General features: G+C 42.9%; 1 protein-coding gene across 3 annotated transcripts; it reads right to left on the bottom strand.

The window, feature by feature from the left end:
* Nucleotides 1-276: 276 nt before the first annotated feature.
* pnpla6 (patatin-like phospholipase domain containing 6) lies at nucleotides 277-27,381 on the bottom strand. Of its 3 annotated transcripts, none has more exons than XM_030093639.1 (36): nucleotides 27,299-27,381; nucleotides 21,322-21,410; nucleotides 19,438-19,491; nucleotides 19,166-19,253; nucleotides 19,000-19,082; nucleotides 18,782-18,873; nucleotides 18,536-18,676; nucleotides 18,231-18,390; nucleotides 18,005-18,085; nucleotides 17,449-17,577; nucleotides 17,277-17,357; nucleotides 16,847-16,982; nucleotides 16,632-16,703; nucleotides 16,107-16,207; nucleotides 15,719-15,898; nucleotides 15,520-15,597; nucleotides 15,153-15,358; nucleotides 14,809-14,940; nucleotides 14,548-14,671; nucleotides 14,252-14,365; nucleotides 14,098-14,173; nucleotides 13,862-14,011; nucleotides 13,672-13,735; nucleotides 13,317-13,485; nucleotides 12,904-13,086; nucleotides 12,686-12,804; nucleotides 12,417-12,573; nucleotides 12,137-12,253; nucleotides 11,887-11,956; nucleotides 9,365-9,481; nucleotides 4,664-4,812; nucleotides 4,273-4,425; nucleotides 3,560-3,676; nucleotides 3,396-3,483; nucleotides 2,977-3,122; nucleotides 277-2,041 (listed from the first exon to the last, which is right to left on the bottom strand). In XM_030093639.1, exons 2-36 carry the CDS (start codon nucleotides 21,367-21,369, stop codon nucleotides 1,967-1,969), a joined length of 4,050 nt encoding a protein of 1,349 aa, XP_029949499.1. In that variant the 5' UTR covers nucleotides 21,370-21,410; nucleotides 27,299-27,381; the 3' UTR covers nucleotides 277-1,966. The 3 variants fall into 3 exon arrangements, with proteins under 3 accessions (XP_029949499.1, XP_029949498.1, XP_029949500.1); XM_030093638.1 differs by lacking the exon at nucleotides 9,365-9,481 and adding an exon at nucleotides 7,527-7,643; XM_030093640.1 differs by lacking the exon at nucleotides 9,365-9,481 and adding an exon at nucleotides 7,527-7,643 and having other exon boundaries at nucleotides 16,632-16,697.
* Nucleotides 27,382-27,987: the final 606 nt, after the last annotated feature.

The raw sequence follows: 27,987 nt of genomic DNA, 5'->3' as shown, positions 1-27,987 counted from the left end.
TCCATGGCGGCTGTGGCCACCATTGGCCACCCCCTGGTTCCGCCCCTGGTATAAAACTTTCTGTAGTTAAATGAGCTCCTGAACAGAAAGCTTTCGAATCACTTGGTTCTATAATATTAATCAATCTGAAGTTAAAAAAAATACAAAGGTATCAAGTCACTGCATCTCCAGTCAGATGTAATTCGTAACATCAGGACGGACAGTGATGAAACAAAGGAGCAAATCTTAAAGTCAATGAACCAACTGAGATCACTTCCAGAAGAAAAAAGGACAGGACAGGGTGCATATCATTTTTATTTTTCAATATGCATATTAAATTATAACCTCTTTGAATTCCTTAGACTCCGTTGACATTTCGAGGTGGATGGTAAATGTTAAATCAAAAATCTCCAGAGTAAGGAATACTAAAAATATTTCAGTGCAAAACAGCTAAAGCCAAGTTAATTCAAATAAGACCTCCCCTACCCCCACCCGATTTAAAAAGCCATTAGTTAACACATGTAAATTAAAAAAAAGCAAGTCTGGCAACTGTTTATGACGACCGAGTTCATGTTAAAGGAACTAACCATTGTTTCTTTGTTGTTTAGGTGTAGGCTCCCTTATTTTGCAGCAAAGCATCAGCTTACAAATGTCCACCTCATATACATATATAAATATTAACATTGTTTATAATATAATCCCATTGCAAGAGGTCCATATGAATTCAGTGTTACACAAAATGAGATTCTGACCATGAAAGTTTTATGATTACTCGGGATTTCTGCGTATTTTCCAATTCAAAACTACCTCTCTCACTTTTTTTTATTTGCGTTTGCATGGTTATGAAGATCATGTTTAGGGTAACTTTACTCTCTGAGGTACGCCTTCATATCCACAAGCAGAGGCCCTTTTCATAATGTTGTCAAGTTATACGCAGGAACCCTGAGTGCACTGTGTGTGTGTGTGTGTGTGTCCGTGTACAAGCAGACGCAGGCACACGTTAGTTGGTCATGTAGTGTCAGTCAAAATGTTCACAGGTCGAACACTGGTTGAAAAGGCATCGTCTTTTTCTGGCATCGTCTCAAAAAAAAAAAAAAAACACACTAAAAGTTCAAGCGTAGACACGCGCGCACGCACACATTCATCCGCTTGCCGAAAGCCATCCCAGACTGAACTTCCATTCGGTTCTACTGACAACGCAACAAATCCACCCCATTGTGCGTGCATCAGGAATAAATTAAAACAGACAATAAATTAAACTGACACTGCTCTGACTTCTTTTCCTGTCTTCACTTTGCTTCCAGCCTTCTGTAACTGTTTACATCTGATGAATGTTTTTAATAAGTCATAGCGTGAACAACCTGAAATACAGTGTGAAGTTTGGAACAGTACTTCTTTTCAAACGGGCAAAACTCCAGGTTGAAATTAAAGTAGTTTGGACCGTCCAGCCGGCCGGTTGTGGCAGAACCCGAGTTCTCATCCAGCAGTCTCCCGCATTACCTACATGTGCTGTGGAACCGGAACTCTTCGTACTTACAGTTCTTCTGTCTGTCTCTTTTCAGTAAACCAAACATTCGCCCTACACACAGCTCATATATTCACATTCCTCATAATGAACATACAGAAGAAATGAAGACAGTGGAGCATAAGTTCAGTCCCCAGCGCCGCGGCGCGGTGAGGACATGAAGAGACGCTGATGAGACATGCAGACGGTCTGAATAGCTCAGTGTGAAGTTCGGAGTGTCACTTTTCAATCTGAGAAAGAGGGGGAAAAAAAACCTTCAAATCTTGATCACATGTTTCAGGAGGAAGTCAGTTGAAGCTGAGAAAGATGCGAAAAAGATTCAGTAGCTCAGAGAATGAAGGGTGGACTCTCCTTTCGGGGGGGGGGGCTTGGAGTTTTGGAGTTTTCAGGGAGTGAGCGTGACCTCCAGAAAGTCTGGACCCAGAACCTGATCCAGTCCTGAGACTACTCCGAGGCCGTCTGTCAGCAGTCGGAGATCTCGGAGGCGTTGGAGTCGCTGGCCAGTTTCCTGCGTTGCCTCACTGATTTCTCCTCATCCTGCAGAGCGAAACAAAAGAGGAAGGTTCAGCCTGGGAGTCTGTGACGCAGCCGACTCCATCTCTGTGTGAATCCCTCTCACTGAGCTGACATAAAAGACCACAGATATCGCCACAACTTCCCGGGGCTCAGCGCAGTAGTAAATCAGCACGCTCCAGGATTTGGGTTTTTCCCACAGGGACTGTGAGCATTGTTTTTGTATAATGGTGGTTTAAATCTTCGCCACTTTACAACTCTCTCACACACTTTCCAGTCACTCACACCAGAAACTGTGTGGCTTCACTTGATTTCCACATCTCATTTCTCAAGTTTTCTGCTTTGATTTGATTCAGCCAACATTGTCTTCTCCCTCGTTTGTCACGACAAGTTGAGTCAGGTCGTGACAATTAAAACAGTGTGGACTGACCCATGCACCAGGCTTCAGAGCTCAAAAAATCAACTTGTGAGCACATTGTAGTGAAGGAATTAAGATTAAACTAAAAAAAAAAGAAAAAAAAGAAAAAAGAATTAATTTAAAAGACTTGGTCTGTTAATTTTACACAAACAGATTTGTGGGCCACATTGAAAAAAAAAGAAAAGGAAAAACATCTGACCTTGGAAAATATTCTCATTTTATGAGGCACCATTTTGGATTATCATGATTTTTAATTTAAATTATTAAAATCACAAAAAAAGAGCCATGAAACTTTCCAATGTGTGATGAATATGAAATATATATGATCAAAATGAGTAACTGTCTAAATTTCAACTGAAGTATGCGCACAAAAAATACTCTGATTCTGCTGGATTCTTAGAAGTGTTCTTGTCTGTGAGTGAATCTACTGAATGTATCAGTTTTGGAATAAAAAAATACCAAAATCAAAAATTGAAAGTGACTTCCCTAATCAATAGCTTCTGTATTTGTTTGTTTATCTTTGTTTTCCAGTGTTGCTTACAGTCTGGAATACTCCGTTCTGTCCCCACTCTCCGGGGGAGTGGTCCTCGGGGTCCTCCGCCTCGTCCTCCTCCTCCTCCCCTTCCTCCTCTCTCACCGTGTCCATCCCGTCCTCCTCATACTCCGTCAGACAGTCCGACTCCTCGGCTGAGATTTACAGGAGACATTACAGAGAGAATTTATGGCGTGAGCGACCCACCCGGTGTAGCCGGCGCCCGTAAAGCACCACAGACGTTTCTCGCTGTATTTCAATAAAAGTTAGCAGGTGCGAGATACAAGGCCTTTATTTATAACCCAGATTAAATCTGTCATGATCTCTGAGAGGAGCTGCACATGGAGCGGGTGTGACAAAAAACTTCCAACGCTGCCTTAGAGCATAATATTACCCATGATTACTTTCTCAGCAGTAAAGGAGTTTACCTTCTGGGGCTACGTAGCTTTGGACCGGCTCGATTCTGGATACAATCTCTGCGAGGTCGGTGAAGTCCGCTCCTGGACACGTGTAGGACTGATACACAGGGAGGCCGTGTTAATTGGTTCTGAACGACCTGTAGTGAGATGCGAACGTTTTGAGGGCGTCTCACGTCTGTTCTCTTGCCGTCGTTGTAATCGGCCGAGCGGTGGTCTTTCAGCATGTTCTCGATGATGTCCCCTCGGGCCCAGCCAGTGAACAACAGCTTGCCGTGCTGGTATCCCACGTCCTGAAAGGCAAAGCCAAGAAACAGGCGCGTCACATTTACAAAATACAAAATCACAAGTCTGGGTAGAGTGAAACTCAATTAAAACGACATTTTTAATGACCTTACAAGCTGGTGGCCTTTTAAGCTTTAAACAGCACGTCAATCAAACATCAGCAGTCTCGACTGAATTCTATAAATATCAGTGCAACACTACTAAAGCCTGTAGCTACAGCAGAAAGGAAAAAAAATGCAAAATCACAAGTTGTGGCTGTCATTTTTTGTTTTACTAAACTAAAATCAATATTACAATCTTAAATAAGCATGAACATTGAGTTCTGCATTGCATTAGGAGTACGTTTTGTGGGGTATACATTATCCATGGTCAAAATAATGTGTGGGAAATACCACTGAACACAGTGAAAATCTGTAACTCTGACAATCTGGTTAAAGGCTGATCACCAAAAGGTTTCTAATTCATACATTAAAATAGCGTGTAATTCTTTACCGGTGATCCCGCTCGTGACATCAAGTCATTTCATGCACAGATTAATTTCATGTTCACGTGTAGCGATGTACTGAATTATTAACAAAGGGGCCACAGCGTGGCGGTAACTCACATAGATCTCATCAAACTTGCCGAAGTCCATGGTCTTGAAGCGGTCGATGGGCGGTCTGATGTACTCGCAGTAGGCGCTCTTCTTCACCACTTCTAACTGCCGCACGCACGAGACATAGGCCAGCCGCGACTGGATCTCTGCCATGTCGGGTACCTGGAAATGTAGGTAGATCGAGGAATTAATTTAGACTAAAATCTACCGCCATTCATATCAGAAATATTTTTTATTGTTTCTGCAGCACAGTAATCGATGCTCTCTGTCATCATCAGAAGCTCAGCCACACTGCTGTTTGCTTTCTTCTGAAAAAAAAAACGATTTCTTTATACCTATATAAAGAATGATGGGATGCTGGAAAGCGATCCGTGCTTCGAGCTGCCAAGACATACTCTACCTTTACTTTCTCTGCCCAGGGATTGATCCTTTTCCACAGCAACCACCAGCCAGACAGGCAGTCGCCATAGTTACAGAGATCGGTCTCGTCTTGGCTTCCCACGTCGATGGCTATGACCGTTCTGGCTCCCATGTTCCTCGCAATGTCGGCTGTTGGATGTGCAACATCGGTATTCGCACGCACGCAATCGCACAAGACGTACAAACACAGCGGGACAAGATCCAGCAGCAGAGACGATAAAACGACAAATCCTGTTATTCAGCGCTTGTTTCAGGATAAACACCATTTCTCTGTAAGCTGCATTTTAGGAGGCGCAGTGTTCCAACGGGCTTACACCACAAAAACGCTGTTTTTAGAGTTGCGGGACACACTCCAGAGAATTTATTGCCAATTAGAAACACATAAGTGCAGTTTTAAGAGAAAGAAAACAGTGCTTTCTTTACAACAGGCACAGGGCCCGATGTCGTGACCTTTCTCGTTGACTTGCTGGTGTCAAACACAGCCTGGCGGCTGCAGGCATTTTTGTGGTGATCAGCGAAACAGAGCAACATCCCACAAGCCTGAAGCACCGATCCAGTCTACGAGGGGCAACTGTGGGCAAATCAGATGACCGAGCACAAACTCTTGAGGGAGAACTGGGGGCGATACAGTTCTGCAATGAGGGATGTTGATTTTAAGAGGCCCCCCTTTTAGTTGGATCAATCTTTGAGCTCATGAAAAAAAAAAAAGAAAAGAAAAGAAAACATATTTCACAAACCTCAGAGAAGACGATCGCCTGGGACACAACAGGAGGGGACATGATTCCCATCCCAAATGAAGTATTGTGAGACGGCCGTCTGGAGCTTTGTGAAATATGTCTGTTTTCTCAGTACAGAGTATATTATTTATCCTTATTATACACACTGAGACTCAAGGGAGTTTTTTCATCTGCGCACCATAATAAAAGCTAAAAACAGCTTGTGTCTTGTTTTACTTTCCATAAACACTGCAGCAATATGCGCTACAGGCCTGGTACATGGTCAGACGCTTGCAGGTAGCACAGATTTGTATTTAAGTGGCGAGCAGACAAAAAAAACTACTTGTTCCCACACTTTAAACACGCACACCACGTATTTTTTTCCCCTCGAGTGGAAACCAAATGTAAATTCAGGTTTAAGATTAAAGACTACAAAATATAAAATATGATTGTGGGGCCGAGTGACACAGCTAAAACTGTTCCCTCAAAAAAGGAGGGGTGGGGGTAGTACAGTACTTACTTTAAATACACTCCAAAAAAGAACATTTATTTTTGGATTGAAGGGGATTTACTTTACTAATTTTTGTTTGTGTCCCACATAAACTGGAGCTTTACATGATGTAAAGTTCAGGAAGCTGCTCATTTACCTACAGGCTAATTATTTTTGTGGGCTTTAGCCTGCATGTAATGTTACTTGTATAAAATCTTCCACAGCCTTTTTAGTTAAAGGTGCATTAAGGAGTTTGCACAGTTTATGCGAAACAGCGCCCCCTGCAGGCCTTGGGCGTAATGCAGCTTAGTGAAAAACTCGTCCCTGTGGCTAACGTGCACGGAAGAGGGGAACTCCGTCTTCGCTCGTTTAGTAGCGCTCAAATAAGATTTAAGTTTCTTTTACCTGGTGGAGTCTGTGCTGGAGCTGTGGCAGTGCTAGAAGCCAGTCTTTTCTTACTTTCTGGAAGATCCTGCTCAGTTGTTGCTCACTAAGCATCTGGCGGAGTAATGGCGGACAAAGCGAAACTTAAGGAAATCAGATCAGTGGGAGCGCGCATTACGTCATTCCTTTCAAATTCTCCCAAAAAAAATGCTGGTGCTGGACCGGCACTGCAACTTTCAAGTGACAATTTAGCGCTGTTAGCGGTACTTGTAATGAATATGTCAGGGCACATTGTACACATCATTAAAAATGTGTCACATATTTATGGTAGAAAATAAGTATTTTTGAGGTTGTAAAACTCCTTAATGCACCTTAAACTTCAATGCTAACCAACTGACAGGAAATGAGGGAAAGCAATGAAGGGCCCCTTCATAATAAAGCTTGCCCAGACTAACTACTAAAAAAAAAAAAAAAAAAAAAAAAAAATCCTACAGAATATGACTGATAATATTACACAAGAATTTGAAGAAAACTCGTGAATATGATTATAATCCGGCCCTTTTAATAAAAACTCTTCAGCAGAAAAGAAAAGTTTAATCTCCAAACAGACCAGTGTGTCTGCATACCTAATTTGTTCCTCAAACGTAAAGCAGCGCTGATTTGTTTTCTCCCTCAACCCCCACACCCACCAGTGTTCTCCTGTCGTCTGACACTGGGCTGTTTGATAGATTAATACTTTTCTCCTGTACGATGCAGAGTTTTGTGGAGTGACAAATACCCTCAATCAGAATGTAATCATAAACACAATCTCGGTATTTTGTAAATACTGACTTTTCCCCATCAAACGAACCACAAAACTTGAGTTTTGTTCAACAAAGTCATTGTTTTTATGATAGTGATTATAAATTTTGGTGAATGGTGCAATTGATCTGAGATGGATTATTTACCAATTCTACCTGGTTCGTTATTGAAATGGGGAAAACTCAATGCTACGACACTATGTCCCTCCATTTGTATTAAACCAGCCTTTACTTACCAACCCTCTACAGATTACAACCTGGATTAAAACCCCCTAAACAGAGCAGCCCCATCCATCACTCCCCCTCCCCCCTCCTCTGGGAGGCAGGAGATGGGTAGAAGTCGGAGGGGGGGGGCACTGTCAGGTGGTAGGGGTGGGATGGGGTGGGGTGGGGTTGGGGGGGGGGGGGGGGGGGGGGGGGGGGGAGGGGGGGGGGGTTACCACCTGTACTTGCCTGGCAGGTTGTTGATGTAGCCACCATCCATTAGCAAGTTGCCATCTTTGGGGTCGCAGAGAGGCGGCAGGTACCCCGAAAGGGTCATGCTCGCCCGTACATAACGCCATAGAGAGCCTGGCACACCAGGGAGGGAAGGAGGGAGGAGGAAGGAGGGAGGAGGGAGGGGGGGGGAATAACAGCTCAATAACGTTGGCTATGTGTTTCAGGTTAGTGTCGACACAGACCGCAATCCGAACACCAGAGGGAGGTCGGACAGAAGAAGAAAGCCGATCCCTGCAGAGGCTAGGACTGTAGTTCTGCTCACCTTAGGACTCTGCTTGTGCACCACTGCAAACCTCATTACCTTGCACAGAGACCCTGCGTGACTTGTGCATAAGGTAAAAAAGTGAATGGCAACCATCACAGAGAAGCAAGGTTTAAATCCCCACACAATGTGCCACCAGTTTTTTTTTTTCTTTGCCAAACAGTTTCACTTCTCTTCCCATCAAAAGTCTAAAATTATCATTACCCGAGTTGATTCAGGAGAGCAAAGCTTCCTTTTACTGCTCCTGTGTTTTGAAAAACAGAGAGAAAAAACTCGCTGCAGATGCTGATGTGACATTGTTTGGAGATTTCTGACAGTGAACATGGCAGGGAAGCAGCCAGCCTGCCCAGTCCTGCAGCACAGCTGGGAGCCAGCAGGGGGCAGGAGCAGGCTGGACGCTGCATGGCTTGGAAGGATAAGGAGCACCACAGAGAAAAGCGAGGGGTGCAACTGAGCATGGGGATATGTGTGGATGCTGAGGCAGAACTGCCTCACTGAAACATGATTTCAGAGGAACTGCAGCTTTTCATTCCTGCTCTCTAAATTTATCACCACTTTACGGGATTGGCTGAGTTTGCGCAAAGGTCAACAGCAGGATCCAGAACACACACTCTGACATGGTTCAAAATAAAGATAAACACATGCCTTCAATATATATTCGTGGAAAATATATAGATAGGCTTCCTGTTTCCAGAGCTGGCATGCACGTAAAGCAAGCAAAGCCAGGGAGAGAGCAGAAGCTGGGCAGGAGAGACTAGGACATGGTCCTGTAGGTGAAGGTGACTGAAATGAAACAAACACCTTCACACGTGGAACAAACTGCACAGAACAGGGGCGTTTATGCCCACCAAAGCGCACAGTGAAGCACAACAGAGATTGATGGTGCAGCCCTTCATTCTGTCCAGTCAAGCACAAATGTTACTTCCAACACTCTGAGACATCCGTGAACTAAACAGCTCACCATTCAAATCAATCAAGTGTGATTTATATCAACTAAACTTAGCAGCCTGCAAGGTAGTGACGCTAGTTTGGTTTTTTTTTTTGGAAAATTGAAAATATAGAAGATGAAGCGAGTACAGAACAACATCCACAACTCTATAGGAGGGATTTTCCATATTGCAAACACAGGAGACCAGAAGAAGCTTGATGATCATGCACTCTCTATGACCAGTGGATATTCCAACATGCATGGAGAAAACTCAAGACAGACGGTGACCGTCAACGGGTTACGTATGGCACTAAGCGTCGATGAGAATAACAAAGCCAGTGGGAGGAAGAGTCCAATTTTTCTGCAGTCACAATTTAATGAAATGCGACTGCGATTGCATCAGTCTGGAGATCCCTGTTGGGTTTAGTCTTTCCTTCCAATCCATGTTCTCCCAATGTCCACCTGGTTGAGGTGGGGTTAGTTACAAGTGAGTACTTGGGAGGGAGGCGGAAGAAGAGGAGGGGAGCCGAGCGGCTGACGGCCGACTCGGGGATGGGGGGGGGTGGGGGGAGGTTTTTGGGGAGCGGGTGTTTAAAGTCTGACCTGGGACATTGTTAACATAGCAACCATCCACAAGCAAGTGGCCATCCTTGGGGTCGCACAGGGGAGGTAAATAGGGGGTGTAGGAGGCGCTGGCTCTAACATAGCGCCAGACGCAACCTGTCAGGAGATGGAGATGGAGAAGGAGGAATACATCAAATGTGGGCCGGACTCCGTGTCACAGATGGAGAAAGATCACGAGAGGGACAGCGGGAGAATGCAGAATGAGAAAGGGATAAAGACGGAGAGTCAAAGAAACCGAGAGACAGAGATGCCTGCAACACAATGAGAAAGACTCCACAAAGTAAAACGAAGAATAAAGAAGTTTGAATCTTAACAAAAATGATGTATAGCTGCTAAATGTAAACTTAAAAAAAAAATAAAAAATTTAAAAAACAGTATTGATTCTAATATGTCTGAAATTGCCAATTTTTTTCTAAAAACAATACCATATCAATACAGGAAACTTTTAGAATCAAATATCTTTAAATCCTGTTGGTGATGTGGACACAACTGATGAGAGAGCATGAATGAGAACAGAAACATACGCACAAGTTTACACTGAACCAATAGAAAGTGCTCTCTGTTTGGCATGTCGGTAAAGCACGTTAATTTGTATTAGAACTGTTAGAAGACGAGTTTAAAAAATGAGCGAGGAAAAACGAGATGAGAGAGAGAGAGAGAGAGAGAGAGAGAGAGAGAGAGACTGCATCACTGTCACACTGCAGTCCCTCTAAGTGAACTATCAACACCACAGAGAGACAAAAAGGCTGCTGGATGAATGCTAAATAAATTAAAAGCACCATGAATCCACAGATTGTAAGATGAACTGTTAAACCTTCCTCACTGGATAAAGACGCAGGTGATGATGACAGAAGCACACTGTCCACTGCACAATCAATTACGATTCCCTTTCAAACTCGGAGCTCGAAATTACTTATTCAATAAAGCACCAGGCTAGAAGCCAGAAAACTACAGAAAGCAAAGAATAGAAGTGATTGAATGAAGGAAGCAACAAATGGTGTCATTAAAAGGACAGGAGGGGAGAAGACAAGTGTTCTGGATCCTACATGTTGACATGGACAAGGGAGAGGCTTCAGCATTTCAGGGTCAGTGACTCCAGTTAGTTTGACTACAGCAGAGTCTACGACACGCTGGAAGGACTTGATTAACTGATACAGCTACAGCTTCATCTGGGAGGTTTAGACGTGAGTGATGGACAGCAAAACGATGAAATGATGACAGTTAAGTATATTGCATATGAAGGAAGAAAGAAAGATAGAAATTAAGAAAGAAAGAAAACGATGGCAATAAAGAAACTATGATTGTAACAGGCTTTGCTCCAGCTGTTAGTTCATTCACATGCCAAGATGCACACATGAGCATTCAGTGTTTCCCTGCAAGAGTCAAAGCTAAAAAACTGTCCGAAATCTCCTCAAATCCAGCAATCACTGCAATGGAACATTCCCGATACACTGTCTTTACCAATTAGCTAGCTTTGTGAAACTAAATCAATAAATTTGGTGAAATTCAGACAAAACTGGTCACTGGATTTGTGAGGTTTCCTGACACGAGAACATTTCAGATCACAGAAATCAACCTGAGCAACAGTTAGTGATGGTGCATTTTTTTATGCAAGTCAAACAGAACACATCTTTATCTAACACACACGTTTAGAAATCTAAGAGTTTTCCATTGGATTTATTATGATCTGATAATAAACAAGCTGTGGCTTAGTCCACAGCTTGAATCTAGTTTGGAGGAAACCCGTCTGAACCAGAAGCAGGAGAGCATGCAGTGCAGTCACTTGTAGATTAATGCTCTATTCCGTTATGCTTTGTTTATTGCTTACTGATATAACACATACAAATCGCATAAAAATCTGATACTACAGCAACTTCATCCTCTCCTTATTGCAGCAATGTGTTGATATATTCACACGCTGATGATTAATTTACCGTATTGGTTCAAATAAAAGACAACGATAAAAGTTATGGATAAAAGGTTTTGAAGAGAATATCCGATTCTCATGCAGACGTTCAAAAAGCTGATCTATGCAGTTCTGTGCAACTTTGCAGAACATCTCAGATGTTTCCTGGTTGCATGGGGTCTCCGGAGTTCTCTGTCCTCACAGAATTCTTTCCTCACTAGTTTCACACAGATTTTGTTGTTATTATATTAAACACAGATTATGTCTTAAATATGGACCAATACAGTATTTCCCATGCCATTTTTAATTGTTGCAAACCACTACATTTCAATATCAATATCGAAGCCCATTTCACACATTAGTTGTAATAACGACTGGATTAAGTTGTGTTAAGTGTTCAGACTGAATTAAATAATTATTCGTTCCTTTTACTTTCCATGTTTTGCATACTTATATGTGCTCAAAGAAATCTAGTAAATGTGCAATATATCACAGCACTAAAACAAAGAAGCTTGCTTGAACTTGTCTAAACTGAAAAAAAGCTAATAGCCTGTCAGTGTGGCGATACTGGAGAGCGAGCTCAGCTGTCACTCACCATCCTGATGAACACGCATGGCTGAGGCTGTGATGTCGGTGGTGACATTGAAATATGGCAGCCACAGGTCCTGGGGACACAAAGTTTCCATTTTCATAAACTGCAGAGCTGCACAAAGAACTTTTCTAATCATTTTTTTTTTTTTTTTTTTTTTTTACCATGACTCAAAAAAAAGTGACCCTCATGACTCCTCTTGGAGCTCACTGCAGGAATACACTGTGAAAGTCTGCTTATTCCTCACTGGCCTCACCTCAGCTTGCTTGTCCTGGAACACTTTATAGATGCTGGTGTTGAAGGCAGAGCCAGAGAACATGGAGGTGATGGGATAGGTAAGATCCAGCACGGTTTTAAAGACTGAATTCATGGCCTGTTTCACGGCAAAGGCAGAGAAAACAGTGAAATATGTCATGTTCATTGCCTATTCTTGTTTAAAACTGAAAGATTAGGAGGAATTTAGAACATTTAAAGGATATAGATGACTTTGAAATAAAAGAAAAGGGTTGGAATTAAAACTGAACTGTGTGTTGTACCTTGGACCACTCTCTGGCTCTCTGTTTGGTTCGAACAGCACTCCTCTCCTCAGCATACAACGCACCAATGAACGAGCCAATCGATGTCCCGCCCACTATGTCAATAGGAATCCCTGCTTCCTCCATCGCCTTGATCACACCCACATGAGAGCAGCCTCTGCACAAACACACATTAATGATTAACAACAGGCAGGTGCACAAAACACCAAATTGTGGATTTCAGATCCCAAATCTCTCCTGAATGGGCAGCGTGTGCCGCCTCTGCTCACCGAGCCCCGCCTCCTCCCAGCACCAGGGCGATGCTATTTCCAGTAAGCACTCGGGCCAGCCGAGAGAAGTCACTGTGTCTGTCTGCCGTTTTCTCAAACACCTTCTCATACACATCCCTCTGCAAAGCGCACATTAGCATAATGATGATATTTCACAGAGTCAAGGAAAAACAAACTAAAGAGGAAAACAGCTGGGATTAAGTCTCTAAATTTCTCACCAGTTTGCTGGGACTTCTCCTGGAAAACACCCTGCGGGGACATTTGAGGTGAAGATGTCCCGAGCACCAGCTCCGCATGTTGAGCCACTCCACCGTCCTGGAGGGTCCAGGCCCGTCCTCTCTGTGCAGAAGGACCAGCTGCTTCAGAGCCCTGACCGCTGTGTTTTCCAGCATCTGCTCCAACTGGAGGCAAAAAGAGGAATCAGCTCCAGAACCACCACGTTGTTCCCCCCCTCCCCACAGCAGCTTTAAAACCTGATAACAGCTTCAGGAAATTAATGGCAATGTTGAACCTGGTGCTAGTTTTGGACTGTTTGCTGAGCAGCTTCTTTTTTCAGACTTTACAACAGTGTTAATTCAAATCTTTGTTTGCCGACAGAGGACGTCTCTGTGCTGCATGCGCGCACACACACCTCTCCCAGGGCAGGTTCCTGGTCTCCGAGGCCCACGATAAGGATGCAGTCAGCCTGGCGGATGCAGCGCTGAGTCCACGGAGTCATGCTGTTGTCAGTCTGGTATAGGACAATCCGATTAATGTCCTCCTGCTGGGCCAGCCAGCCGGAGAGACGATACTCGTGAATACTAATGGACAGAGCAGGGAAGCACGAATGAGGATGAGTTGAAAATACAAAAAGTAATAACAGCATATGAAGAAATATATAAAACTACAAGGATTTCATGGAACAGATTGGCCACAATTACAGTGACCAGATTAGGTTGAACTTGAATAACAGTTAATTATGGTTAGCCTGCTATGATCAGACTGACCTGTCCAGAGCTGAAGCACCCAGACGTTCTCTTATTATGTCACTGGTCAACAACAGGGTGGGTCCTGCAGGGGGTCGGACAGAGGAGAGCATAAAATGCAAGAATCCAAGAGACTGTCAAAATGAATTAGTTTAGAACAAGACAAAAATCCAGTAATCACATTGATCAAACAGAAAATCAGTGAGAGTACCAATGGCACTGAGGGCATGGCTGAGCTCCAGGTTGAACGCATTGATTGGCACTTCGTCGCACACCGGCAGCACGGCCACGGTGGAGAGGTTGCTCGCAGGGTTGGTGACGTCGGCACTCGTCGCCATGCTGGGCAGACTGAGGGCTGAACCTTCAAAAGATAAAAAAATATGTGTAAACAGACCAAGAAGCCTGACAAAGGAGGAGAGAAAAAAATGCCAATAAAATCCATCTTACCTGAGAATGGCCCGCGGCCCTGCTGCAGGTTCCCCAGAATCTTCTGACCCAACAAGTGGATCAACCTCGTCACCACCTGAGCACAAAGATAGAAACTTCAGTATCACACAGCCTGCAGAATTCCAGCCGAACGCTCAGGGATAAAGCCTCAGACCTGTGGATATCGTCTTTTGATGTTGTTGAGTGTTCCCTCGGGCAGTTTCACCAGCTCTGTGTCTCTCACAGCGTGGACCGTGGTGGCCCGTGGCTGCCTGGTCAAGGCCTCCACCTGACCAGTGAAGAAAACAAAAGCTTTTGTTTTAATACTGTGACACTTAAAACACTGCATGCTAAAGAGAAAAAAAATGCTATTTTCAAATACTAATCTTTATGAAATATGTCTAAATCAAACTGTCTTTATGTGGAAAAAGGCACTCAAGCTTTGAGAAGGAAATCAAGGTGTTTTCTCACCACACCAATGAGGTCTCCTCTGCCGTACTCCCCGACCAGTTCCTTCTTGCCATTTGCCTTGCGGATGACTGAACGCAGACGTCCATTCAGAACAATGTAAGTGCAATCTGACTGGTCATCCTGTCTGTAGGTGTGAAGAGAGAAGAACACAGGAGGTGCATAAACTATTGCACATTAAGAGCGAATGAGAAATCCAAGGAATTAAACAAGACGATGACATTCAAACAGGTCAGACAAACAAAACAAGTGGGTTGACAGTACCTGTACAGGGCTCTACCAGCTTCGACAGCCATCCAGTCGATAGCAAAGTCCATCTGCCTGACAAAAGGAGACATTCGGATGGCCACTGTGTGGGCCGCACTCAGTACCACACTGGGCTGCTCCCGCATGATCCTGCAGGGGGCAGCAAAAGACACACCAACACAGGAAACAAGATAGATGAAATCTAATCTGCAATATGGTGGAATTCAAGAGGTGATTCTATCAAAATATTCATATAAAAACAGGTCAATTTAAGAAAAATCAATACCGTATAGCTATCCATAGGTGATTAAATATTATATATTATGTATAAAGTTTGTTGACAGTAAAGATAATCAACGTACTCATAGAAGTCTGACTTTGAGATCTTCAAGTAAGTACAGTCTCGGACAGCTTTGATGGTGAAGATCAGAGGTTCTCCAGTGAGCACAGCGAGCTGGCCCACCATCTCTCCCGGGTGTGTCACAAACAAGCACACAGCTTCCTGTTTGTTGATCATCCGCTGGTAAACGTGCAAACAACCCGACAGGACGAAGTGCAGACTGACGTCCTTCAGATGGAAATAAAAAAAAAAACAAAACAGAAGTCTAAAGTTAAAAAAAATAAATATTGAGACATTGATGCCATTTTTATGGGAGGACACGCGCAACTGTTTTGTGAAAGGTCCATGTTGATTTGGACAAGTTTTCAGACGCATTGTGTGTGAAGTACCTGGTCCCCCTGCCTTGCCAAAACAGCTCCAGCCTTTGCATGGTGCAGGGTCACTCTTCCATTTAGCAGGGATGGATCCTGGATAAGAAAAAAACCCAACAGTCAAAAGAAATAAAGCAAAACACTGAAGAATAGTAAAGCAATGTATGTATAGTCTCCTTCGTACTATACAGTAGCAGGTAAACGCAGTAAGGCAAACCTCGATCCTCATGAGTTTGAGGACTTCTTTCTGAGCCTCCTCAAACAGAGCTGTGTTGGATCGACTGGACACCGGTGTAAAAATATTGTCCGCAGCCGGTTCTTCCTCTGGATACAGGTAAATCCCAGATGGAACTTCATCGACAGTCACCCTCCTCTCACGTTGGTCCTGAGATACTGACTGTGAATACATAAACAACACACACTCATTATCAAACTCTTAGATTTTGTTATTGTTAATTCAAATAACACATTAGATTTATCTCCAGGCTTTTTTGGCAAAGGGATCAAGATTTCCAAAATGGCTTTAACCTAATTCTAATGACATTTTTCTTCATTATTTGGTATCAGGATACACAGCCTTACTCTTGTGGAACATTTATACTGACCCGAGTGAAAGTGGGAGGAGTGTTTCCTTCTTCAGCAGAGACGGAAATCCTTCCTCTTTCGTACGCCATGTCAAAATCGGATCTCAGACTTTTCTGTATACCTGCACAAATAATATTTGTGAATTTGTTAACGTTTGCCATCAGTGAGGAAATGATGAGAATCTGAATCAAATTGGTTCATTCTGTTATGCTTGACTTTGACATTACAGCTCAACATCTGTTGTTGTGGTCATAAAATACTGTGTAAACATGTCTTACCTGCAAGTGATTAAGATAGCTTTACTTGCTTATTTAAACTGGTTTCCTTTCAGAGCAACAGTGAATTCAAAACTTATTCATGCAAGAAGTGAAAAATCCCAAATAATTGAAGATGGAACTGAAATAAAAATATTATACCGTGACAGGTATTGAAAAAACCCCCAAAACTTTAGACACACGAAAACCCAAAAAATACAGCACACAACATCCACAACATATCTATTTGTGCAAAGAGTATGATATTTAAAAAAAAAAAAAGTCTCTCACCAGCAATGTCCACAGGCATGGAGATTGTCCTGCTAAGGACTGGCACTGTTCCATCTTTGCCCTGTTCTGCTCCTGTCAAAGAGATAATTGAGTATAATTCATTAGTCAGTAAAACAAAACAGGACTACAACTGGCCGGAATATTGTCAGGGTAAGGGTTTCAGTTCTTCAATCCTGCACCTAACTGCTGGTTTTATCTGTGTAGCTCTACAGTACCTGGAGCCTCCCCCTTAATGGCAGCTTCCCGGTGTTCCTCAGGCACGGTCAGGCTGCCAAAGCGTTTGCCGTGGCGGACGGGACTGGTGCGAGTCGGGTGGGGTGACTGAGGCGGCAGGCGTGAAGGATGCATTTCCTATTAAACAGGAGCAAGAAATGCATCAAAACCACAAATGAAACCACTGCTTCACGAGGTAATGTTTATAAGGCGTATCATCACACAGTAAAAAGGTTGTCTAGTTCAAGTATACAAGTAGTTTCAAAGTTTTTACAATATTGTCAATAACACAGCAAATATAGATTCTCACAGCATGTTTACTCACGAATGCATCTATAATCAAAATGTGCGGTATAACTGATAATGTGGATAAATGTCAAACGCCACAAAGTACAGACATGCAAGTGGATGAGTGTGTGTGTCAGTACTCACATGACTGAAGAGCTCATTGGTCAGGCCCAGATAGTTATGCAGAGCCAGGACTGTTACTCTTTGGAGACGAACCATGATAATCTGAGCAGATAAAACAGGAAATTACTCATTTGATGCATCGCACTATGACAGAGAAGCTAAGTGACAAGCACAAGACAAGCACATTGCTCACCTGTACTACTCGCACTAGGCTCTCAGGGTACTTCTCAAATATGGACAGGAAGGCCTCTACAGGTAAACGGAGAACAGTGGAAACCTCTGCTGCCCGTGCCGACACTGTTCTGTAAGGCTTCTGGTGGCCCTGCATTCAAAAAAAAAAAAAAAATCACATCACATTTTTTGGATTAGTTTCCAAAGATCTAATGTGGGAAACTGCCTGAAGTTGTAAATTGAGAAAAAAAAAAAAAACTAATCCTCACAGTTAATATTGCTGTACGTCTACGCCTGCCTATGTAGAAGATAAGCTTAAGAAATTCAAGTATTTCATTCATATTTAGCCTAAGTTAAGTTACAACCAAAGATCAAAGATCAATGTGTGATTCACATCCTGCCTGGAGGGAATGGTATAGTGAGTCAGGAGGTATACATGGATGTAAAGACTTCATGCAGGAAGTGGGTGGAGCCTAAAACAATGACTTACAAGTTTACAGGTATGTATGACGTGTAGATGTGTGCGCATGTGACAAAACAACATTGAGTGTGAGGCTTCGTCAGCGGGCGTGACCTACTGTGATAACATCCAGAATGCTGAGGAGGCTGTGCACACTGTCTCCTGGGTAAACCTCCTTCACAACGCTTTCTTTGCCATCCTACAAAATACATGAAATCGAAAATAATTAATAACTGTAATCAGGGTGCGGGATATCTCCTGCCTATGACCACAGTCTCCACAATCATCAACATATTGACTCGAGAAAGAATGAGAGGCAGTGAAGGACACGGGAGCTTGCGTACCATTCCAGTAAGGCACAATTCCAGTTTTCCATCCTGAACCACATAGATGCTGCTGTCGGGCTGGCCCGGCCTGAACACATGCTCTCCTTGCTGGAACTGCACAAACACCATGTGTTTGCATAGCTCCAGGAAGAGGGGCTTCTCAAAGTGGCCAAGCACACTGCCGGGACGGACAGAAAAAGACATATGTTAGGAGGTTAGGTGGTCTGTGTGTGTACTCTGCATGCATTCTGTCAGGGTCTGGTTTTGTGAAAAATTAACTAAACTTATCTCTGACGACACAATCGCACAGATAACAAACCTACCGGACATTTTTGAGCATGTAGAGCACCTCGGAGGGGAGGTGGGAGTTGGCCACATCGAACTCGGTGAGGTCTGCCTCCAGCACCGATGGTGGGGGCTCCTTGGCCTGTAGGGTGGGCACCTCCTTTTTAAAGCGCAGGATCCTACAGAGATGAACAGACGGGGAGAAGATGAGAAAACTTTAAGTAAAGATGTCAGTACAGTGTGAGAACGTCACATGGACGCTTTCAATAAGCATTCTGACGCACTTTTTGGCAATGTTAAGCATCTTCTGCTTCTTCTTTAGGCGAGGCCGAGACGAGGAGGACGTACCCACGAGGGAAGAGGTAGACTGGGAGACCTGTCCGGGAAACAACTGGAGTTATTTCTATGTAGTTAATCTCAGTTTTGTTTAATCATCTTTACAAGCTACCATTTATATATAGTCTTTGAGAATAAACTACACTCATGCCCACTAAGTACTCACTTTACGCATGATCTTTCGCCCGTAGAACATGACTTTGTCCCTTTTGCGGAAGCGGTATTTGGGCGCCTCCTGAGCTTCGAGGTCTGAGTATTAAAGACAAAACAATATAGATGAGCAAAAAGCCAAATGTTCATGATTTTAATGCACATCAGCAGCAGTTTCTTACTTCGGAGCTGAATCCGCCGCAAGATGAAGAAGATGAGGATGGCGATGAGGACTATGGCGATGCCTGCACCAATCACCATCCCCACCATCTGTAGAGGAGGGAACCGAGGAAGAATAGAAACATAAACTAATATGAACACTGGTACTTTGAGTGTACTAAAACTATTTCTACTACTTTGCAGTAAATAATGGCCTCAACTCTTCATCGTTGTCTCTACAGTGACTGAAGAGCAGCTGAACGAAGGCAACATCAGAATGAAACGTCACACTCACCATGCTCGTCTGCAGTTCTTCCTCCACAAACGTCTTGATGTTATTAAACCCGTCCTGATGTAACAAAAGGAAAGCAGACACACGTGACTAATCTCAACGAGCAACGATCACAGCTCCTACAGCGCACATGCTGACTCAGACTGCACGGAGCGCGTCCGAAGGCTTTCATTTCACTGGAGTGTGATGGAATGTGGGAATGAGGAATTTATCCCGGAGGCAGTGAGTTGTGACTATCAGTGCAGGGGCAGCGAATGGACGTGGGTTTGAAAAACCCAGCATCTCCTCCAGTCTTCTTCACACTTCACTCTCTACCTACGTGTTTCAGTCTATTAAAAGCAGATCGCCGCGCAAAGTTTTCCAGCTCGGCCACGTAATTTTATAGCCGTGGGATTCCAGATGTGAATCTGGCAACAAAAACTCCAGAAAAACTTTTTTTCTTTTTGTTTTGTTTTTGTTTTGTTTTTGTTTTTTTTTTGTGGCTTGATTGGGAAATCCTTGATCTCTGATGGCTGGTAGCATCACACTGGTCACATCTCTTCCCATCAAAACAAGACCGTCAGTTCAGCGAGTGCAAGAACTCATATAGCAAGACAAACATGTTTGCTTCACTGTGTGTGTGTGTTTGGGGCGAACCATCAGATTCTAATGGGTTTTTAGTGCTCTGGCTGACAGCCAGTGAGGCTACATGCCTGTTATCAGTAGTTATTGATTAGCGTGAGAGGAGCTCAGGGTTATTTGGCAGTGAAGGTCCAAAGCCAGACAGGAGAGGATATCGACGGTGGTCCTGTCAGAAAGTGAACACACAGGCAGCTCACACAGATACACATCAGCCTCAGACTTCGGGGAAGCAAACGTGCACGTGTCTTAACACAGAGATGCCCGTAATTAACAGGAGAAATAACAATATTTCCACATTGGACTGGAAATAAAATATACATAAAAAAAAGACATTTGCAATTGTAAAGTAACAGGACAAGAACAGATGGAGGTTAAAGGACTAATTCAACTATGAATTCAGTTTATTGCAACTTTCACACTCGCCCTGACAGCCGCTATGCAAGGCTCTCAAATCTGGTTGGGAGCAATTCAAGGTTCAGTGTCTTTCTGAAAGAGATAAGGCGAGATGGGGGACTGATGATCCCTCCAGCCCTGCTTTCAAGTTAGGTTTATATTTATTTTCTGTGTGCTAAACAACCATTCCTGAGAAAAAACAAACAAAAAACACAAGACTGGACTTGCAAATTTGAAAGTACAGAGTAAGCTCTGCCAGCCAGCCTGGATTTTGTCAGGTTTTCAGGTGTGTGTCTCATTCAGCTCTGTTCTCTGATGCCACAGCAGTGTTGCAGAAAAAAAGAATTGCCATTTCTAAAAGACCAAAACTTAATAACAGACTTCATATTGGATACTTTTGTGTTGTTCATTGTGTGGAGAAGCTTTCATACTTTGATAAGAATGTTTGTGCTATGGAAAACACTCTCCTGGGTTTACTGTGGTGGTATTCTCACCAGCTGGGAGCCTGAGATAGCTGAGGAAAAGAACAGAGACTATATAGTCTGCAACGGATCTCTTCACTGCCGTTTCAGAACATGCTGTGTTTCCTCTCTTCAGATGTGTTTGGTCTGTGCTGGCTTCAGACCACACCGCAATTAGCGTGTAAGTGCAGCTCGATTCTCAGCACAGGGTCTTGTTTGGGTTGTTTCCGGTTTGAAAATGGAAGGGTTTATATTTCTACAAACAAATCCCAAAAAGTGAGCAGTCCCACTAGAGTTTGAACGTAACGAGGCCTGACAGTTATTAACTCCCATTTCAACACACGGGCTTTCCTCCATTTCACTCAATATGTTTCTTACAGACGCAAATAAAAATAGAGGGAAATGAGCCGACCTCTGGAATTTCTCCTGGGCCCTCTTCTTCTGAGGTACTCTGTCCCATTGTAACGCCGTGTCTTCATAGGGATGGTCCATCAACGGCCACTGGAAGAACAACACCCTCAGCATGAAGCTATTTTCAAGAAAATGTAAGGATGTAACAAAAAGAAATGGCGATGGCAGAGTTTCATTTCATTTCATCCAAGTTGTAAATACTAAATGTTTCTATATGTATAAATGACTGCTGATAGCATATGTGCTTTTCCTGCAGAGGGAGAAAGAAGTCATAAGAAGAAAGCGTACATGTTCACACAGGCACTAGCACGAAAATATTTAAAATATCCCATCTGATTTCTCAGCTGCTACAGTGAGTAATACGCCACCGTACCTATTGGAACTGAGCATCCATTCACATGTCAGGACTCAGCAGAGTTTATGGCTGCTGCAAAACAATGTGACTACATGTCTGGCTATGGAATCAAGGGGATTTCACACACAATTAAACAATTGTATAAAAAATGTGATTGTTTGAAAAAAATGTGTTACTATAGACACATGAACACAAACTGTTTCAAGCCACAGTAAATATAAAGTAGAAAATGTGGATATAGGAGACGAAAAAGATGTTAATACACAATTCTTGCCTTAATAGTGATTTTTTTTCTTTTGTCTCATCTGTCAGGTTGTAATAACTATATTTAATTTTGTCTTCAAAACTGTTTCTGATTGTCCACTACAGACAAAAAGGATCAAATGATTGCATATTTTGTCTCTCACACAAACACAGCAGGCTGTCTGGAAATCTCACCCAGATGGTGACCCCGTCACTCTTCTAATCCCTCCAGCCCCCCTTTTCACCCCTAAAAAAAAAAAAGATGATCTCCTCAACGTCCCACTAAACTGGTGACACGCCGAATGGTGATTAAAACCCGTATATCAGAGGGTGTTCAAACCACGTGTCAAAAAGAAGAACCGCAGCTGATAAAATATTGCAGAACCAATTCTCACTTCCTCCTGATATAAACCGTTTGAGCGGCAATAGTTCCCCTATCGAGGAAGACGCGCTACATTTCATCGACGCCGGCCACAGACAAACAAACGTCTCCAGTAGCTCAGCTCGCTGAGGTACACTGCCGACCCGCTCCTGCTCTGACGATCCCAGCAGAAAAGTGAAGCTGGAAGGAAAACAAGCTGGGAAACAACACGGACTCTATGTTTGCTGACAGCATACCAAGTAGGGTCCTGCACAAGCACGGGGAAACCCACAGACAAGCAGGCTTCTCACGGCTAAGAAAAGCCACCACAATAGCCACAATTCAGCCTGTTGTTCTGCGATCTGATGTCCTTCATCTGAAGGATGCTCTAATGCATGGACATGGATGGTGGGTGAAATGTAAATGTCAAACTGGCCGTTGTTAGCTTTGTGTGTGTCTTCAGGTGCCTGTAGTTGTGTATTTGATTTAGAATTAATGTGTTTACTGCTCAGAACAAATACAGACACCAGGATAATTGAAGTTACACAATATCTTTAGGTGTTAAATGAAATAAGTGCTTTATAAAAGACACGCAATTTATTATTCTGATGATACAGCAAACGTAAACAATCAGTATTTCATGAAATGATGGCTTTGATAAGTAAACCACACATAACATGTACAAATGTGAAAGAAATGAGAGCACATTTATGCTAAACGTTCTTAAACTGTAGTGTATGTTGTTAAGTTTCATTAAAAATGTTGAACTTTTGCCATATTTTAGCTATATTAGGTTTTGCAGATGTTCTTAGTAGTTTTTTCCATTTGCCCTCCCCCCCTTTACACTCCGTAGTGGTTTAAGCCATTTCATCGATTTCAGCCTTTATATATAAAAACAACAACAATTCCTGTAATATAGTAAATATTACTATAGTAGGATAACTATAACATTATATATTACTATATATATTACAATATTACCACCATATAGTGGTTGCTTCCACAGTTTTTGCCATTTTAGTGTTTTCTGTTGTTTTTTCTGCTCTCGTTTTGACTCCATTTGTCTGGCTTAGCTGTTTGGGTCATTTCCCTTTACAGCATTTCTTGTGGTTTTAACCATATTAGGAATTATAGCTGATCTATTCATTTTAACTATTTCACTTTATAAGGACTTTTTTGTCCACCGGGAGATTAAAAGAAAAGACAGAAACATCATTTCCTTAAATGTTGTGGAAGCTTCAGGGATCTAATGAGACACAAAGAGCTTCATATGAAAGGACTCCGCAGACGGGCATCAGCTGCAGCTTTGGGCTGATGTATTTCCTGCTTCATCCATCTCATCAGCGGCGGAGAGAGGGCGCCGCAACTGCTGTATTGATGAAATTCAATCAGTGAAAGGCTGAGGACGGGGTGTCGTGTTACATGAAGTAACCCAGTGAGTCACAAACAAACCTCAGAACAGGATGCTGCTGTGAAGGGCGCAGTGTGGAGGCCACAATATTGGAAAAGGGACATCTGTAGCAAATCACGCTGACTATTCAGTGGCTGATGCATCTTTGGAAGCCACAATGAACGTATCTTCATACCAATATAGCAGAGGTGTCCAAACCGAGGCTCCAGGGCCTGTTGCAGGCCATGGCTCATCTTTAACTGGACCACAGCAAGTTATGACAAACAAAATGAAGCTTGTGCTTGACTTGATTGTACGTCTGAGGTTTAACACGAGGCAGTTTCTGAACAAAACAAAAGAAAGATTTCTTAATTCTTGCCAACAGCCAACAATTAACATCCAAGATAAAATGCTGCAGTGCGTCACTGCCAACACAAAATTGAAAGCTAGAGTCACAGATGCTTTAACGGTGAAATTACAGGGCACTGATCAGGTGAACCGAGTTAAAAAGTTTCACTTTTTGATCTCATCTAGGAACAATTAGCTCACATTGCACGCAGCACTGGCTGAAAAGACTGAAACCAAAAAAAAAAAAGATCAAAGCAATTTTCACTCATTATATTTGACTCCTTCATTTTCGTTAAAAAGGATCCAATTATGTGCAATTCAGTTTTTATACTGTGCAGTGAAAATACAGAGAGCTTTCTTTTATTAAATGAGTTTTCACTTGTACAGCTGACTAACAGCAGCATTAAAAAAAAAATCAATGTACCTGTTCTGTCTTGTAGAAATAGCAATAAATATGTAATTTAAAGTTCTCTATTATTACCTGACTCATCTGTGTGATGGAATTTTCCTAACATTAACATCTCAAAGCACTTCTGGCTGTCACTTCCACATAAGACTCTGTAAGAGCTTTGGCCACTTCCAGATGAGACAGAGCCTGAAACCTGTTGCCACACGACACTTTGCTTCACACAGTCTCTTCTGGTTTCAACACATTTGGCAGCAGCAGAGACACGGACCTCCAGTCTCAAAGGAGCGAGCCAGTAACCATTCTCTAGCCTCCTCGCAGTGCCTCCCTCCACACAGGCCCGTTTCCATTGTACTACTGGAACAACAGAGTTAGTGTTGACTCCACTGTCCTGGGTCAGACCTGCGCCGACTACCAACATCACAGGATCTGTTTTCACCTAACACAATGCACACTCCAGGTCATGAAGCTCATCACAGCGATAACAAGCCCATCTGATTCCAGTGTATTTAACGCCTTTAAAGATGATCGCTTGTTGGCATATGTTTGACGGAAGGGGAACTATTACAAATCAGCTTGATAGTACATCAATAATAAATCAACTAAATAACGAACTGAACAGAAAACTTACCTAATGGATTTGCTATTCTCAATTTCAACACATAATTTAGGATAAAAATTGTTGTGATTTTTCATGCCGATCTAATCAAAGTGGCACATTTCACCTCACACTGTAAATGTAAAACAATACTTCCTGTTTATGGGCTACACTGTTACCCCATTACCCATTTCAAAGGTTCAAAAAGACAAAACCAGAGCAGAATGTATATGCAGCTGTTAATTATCAGATCTGGCAAAAGCATTAAAAACCTTACAACCACTTTTTTAAGCAAAACCAAAAACTACAAAGGTATTTCCAGTGTTTGAATGAATAAAAATGGGAACAATCTTTGCAAATATCAGAAAAGCCCCAGTGGATGTTCAAGAGGCTGGAAATTTAAGTGTACACTTAAAGATTGTATGTGTCAACACAAGAGTTCATGTGATGGTTAATGTCACTCAGGCTGAAGCAGTGACCTGGAAAGGAAACCTCAGCTTCGCCAGCACCCATGGTCAGCTTGACAAAATCTCCTTATTAGTGTATAAAAAGGCCAGTGGAGCAGATACTGTGTGGGATGGCTTAAAATATGACCATCACAGACTGATGTTGCTGATTGTTTGAGACAACAGAGGACTGTTTAAAACCTAGAGAGTGCTCTGATGTTACTGCTGGACTCTGGGGTCATTCCTTATTTAAAATCCGGACCGTGAGTTCCTTGAGAATTCTGGCAACGTAATACAAAGCAAAGCAAAGAATATCTGTGGAGTTTGTTCGTTCTGTCAAGACAGAAGGTTTGAGCCTGTTTTGGTTCCTTTCTGTGTGGAATTTGCATGTTCTCCCTGTGCATGCATGGGTTTTCTCAGTCGACATTCTGAATTTCCCATAGGTGTGACTTCGAATGTGTGTGGCTGTCTGTCTCTCTGTATTGCTGTATAATGCACTGGTGAACTGTCCAGGGTGTACTGTGCTTTCACCCACAGAGAGTTGGAATCATCTCCAGCGTACCTGTCACCCTGAATTGGATGAAGTAACATTGAAGAGGGAGGGGCTTTTGTTTGGAAACACGACTGCCTAACAAAACAAACTACATCTTGCATTGTAGTCCATACTTTGTCCATCCATACCAACCATATGTTTGTCACTTTGATGATCACAATCGTAAAACTGATTTCGTTTTCTTCAAGTGTGACAATTTGGGTAGATTTTGAGATCATTTAAATCCTATTTTTCTGTTACATGACTACAGAATTACCCTTGGGGACAGACAATGTTAAATTGTGCATCATGAAACACACATTTGATCAATTCAGTAATTTTAGTAAATGCAGTTCCAAACATTTTTCAAAACATACTATTAAATGAGACAGCAGTCAAAACGTCTCCATGAGTAAATCCATGCACTGTTACTGTTTGGCTTGAGCCCTGGTGTCAGTAACGGCACAGTAATGACCAAGGTGAACTCTGAGCTCGACGCAAGCTCAGATTTCCCTCCATCCAAAATAGTTATGCATAATTTGCAGTCCCAAAGGCGCTGATTCGCTGACCTGCGGTCAAACCCCGGGGCAGAGCTGTGTTGTTGCGTTGTAAACACATCGGGCTGGTGAGAAATTATTTAAATGAACAGCAATAAGCAGGGTTTCCCACAGTGAGCCCAGAGATCTGGATGGGTGGATCAAACCAGGGGAGGGTGTTTTGTCGCAGTCGTGCACACGTTAACACACACGGGAGACGACACAGATAACACAGTTAGGCCCCATTGTTTATATTCACAAGAGTACACGACTGGCGCGTTTCACCGGGGCAAAACATTTTAACGCTATCTGAGCTGTTCCTTTTAGAAACACGGTCTAAATATGATAATACGATAAGCATCTTTGTGGCGTTCGGGGCAGAGGGCACCTGTCCCATCTATAATCTCTGATGCCGAGCCTTGTCCCTGGGAAACGCTAGCTAGCTGCCGATGCTACCGATGGAGGTTTACTGTGGTCAACACAACGCTGAAATTTAACCCCGCTTCCAAGCATCGTAGCTGTCACGAAGACCCGTGAAGAGATTTATACCAGTTTTCCATTTTGACCTCCACGGCGGCGATGTGACAGAGCTCTAACGTTACCGCTATTGACACACTTCAGCGGAGAGCTTCTGATTTTTTTTTTTTAAACCAGCACTGAAAGAATACACTCGGAAAATTACGAGGTCGTGTACTCAGGCCATGAAGGTGATGACCCGCCATTAAATTCCAGATGCCATCCTTAGTAAAATCTGTATATTTACCTGATCTGATGGACCCCGTCAATCGCCGCTGACTGTCAAGTAAAATACAACGGAAATCATCTTTCATTAGGCCCCGCCTACTCCACTCCCACAAGAAGACTGGCCAATCAACAACTGAGATCCGGAAAGGCTCGACCAATGCGAATGCAAGGCTTAAAGACCCGCCTACTTCTATGTAAATAAATACCAACGTCCAATGACTATTAAGGGATACAACAAGGAGATCCGTGATTGGATAGAATTAGTGATTGACGTGGACTTAACTCGAACACGGACCTCTACAGAGGACACTGCATTGTCCAAGTGCGTAAACACATGGGCGGATTATTGGACTACATGTTCCAGGACACGGATAATACAGAGATATGGAAGTTACTCTGTGTCATTTCCATGTAAAGGCCCCCAGGTTCCTCCTTGACACAAAACACACCCCTTTCAACTAATTTTCTCATGGTGGTGCATATTTGCAGTGTAACTGTATTTCTTTATAATAGTGTTCCTGTTGGTATTTTCTGGAGACAATCCCAGCTGACTATAGGTGAAGATTCCCTGGACAGTCAAACACAGAGACCATTGTTCATTTAGGATCACTAAATGCATGTTTTTTATTTCTATGGGTATCTGGAAAAAAAAATGTAAGCACATAGACATCCCCTAAAGCCCAAATCTTAAACATTCTGAGACAACAG

This window comes from Salarias fasciatus, chromosome 6 (assembly GCF_902148845.1).
Source record: "Salarias fasciatus chromosome 6, fSalaFa1.1, whole genome shotgun sequence".
NCBI lineage: Eukaryota > Metazoa > Chordata > Actinopteri > Blenniiformes > Blenniidae > Salarias > Salarias fasciatus.
Note: the sequence above shows the minus strand (reverse complement) of the source record. Positions and strands in the feature narration are given on the sequence as shown.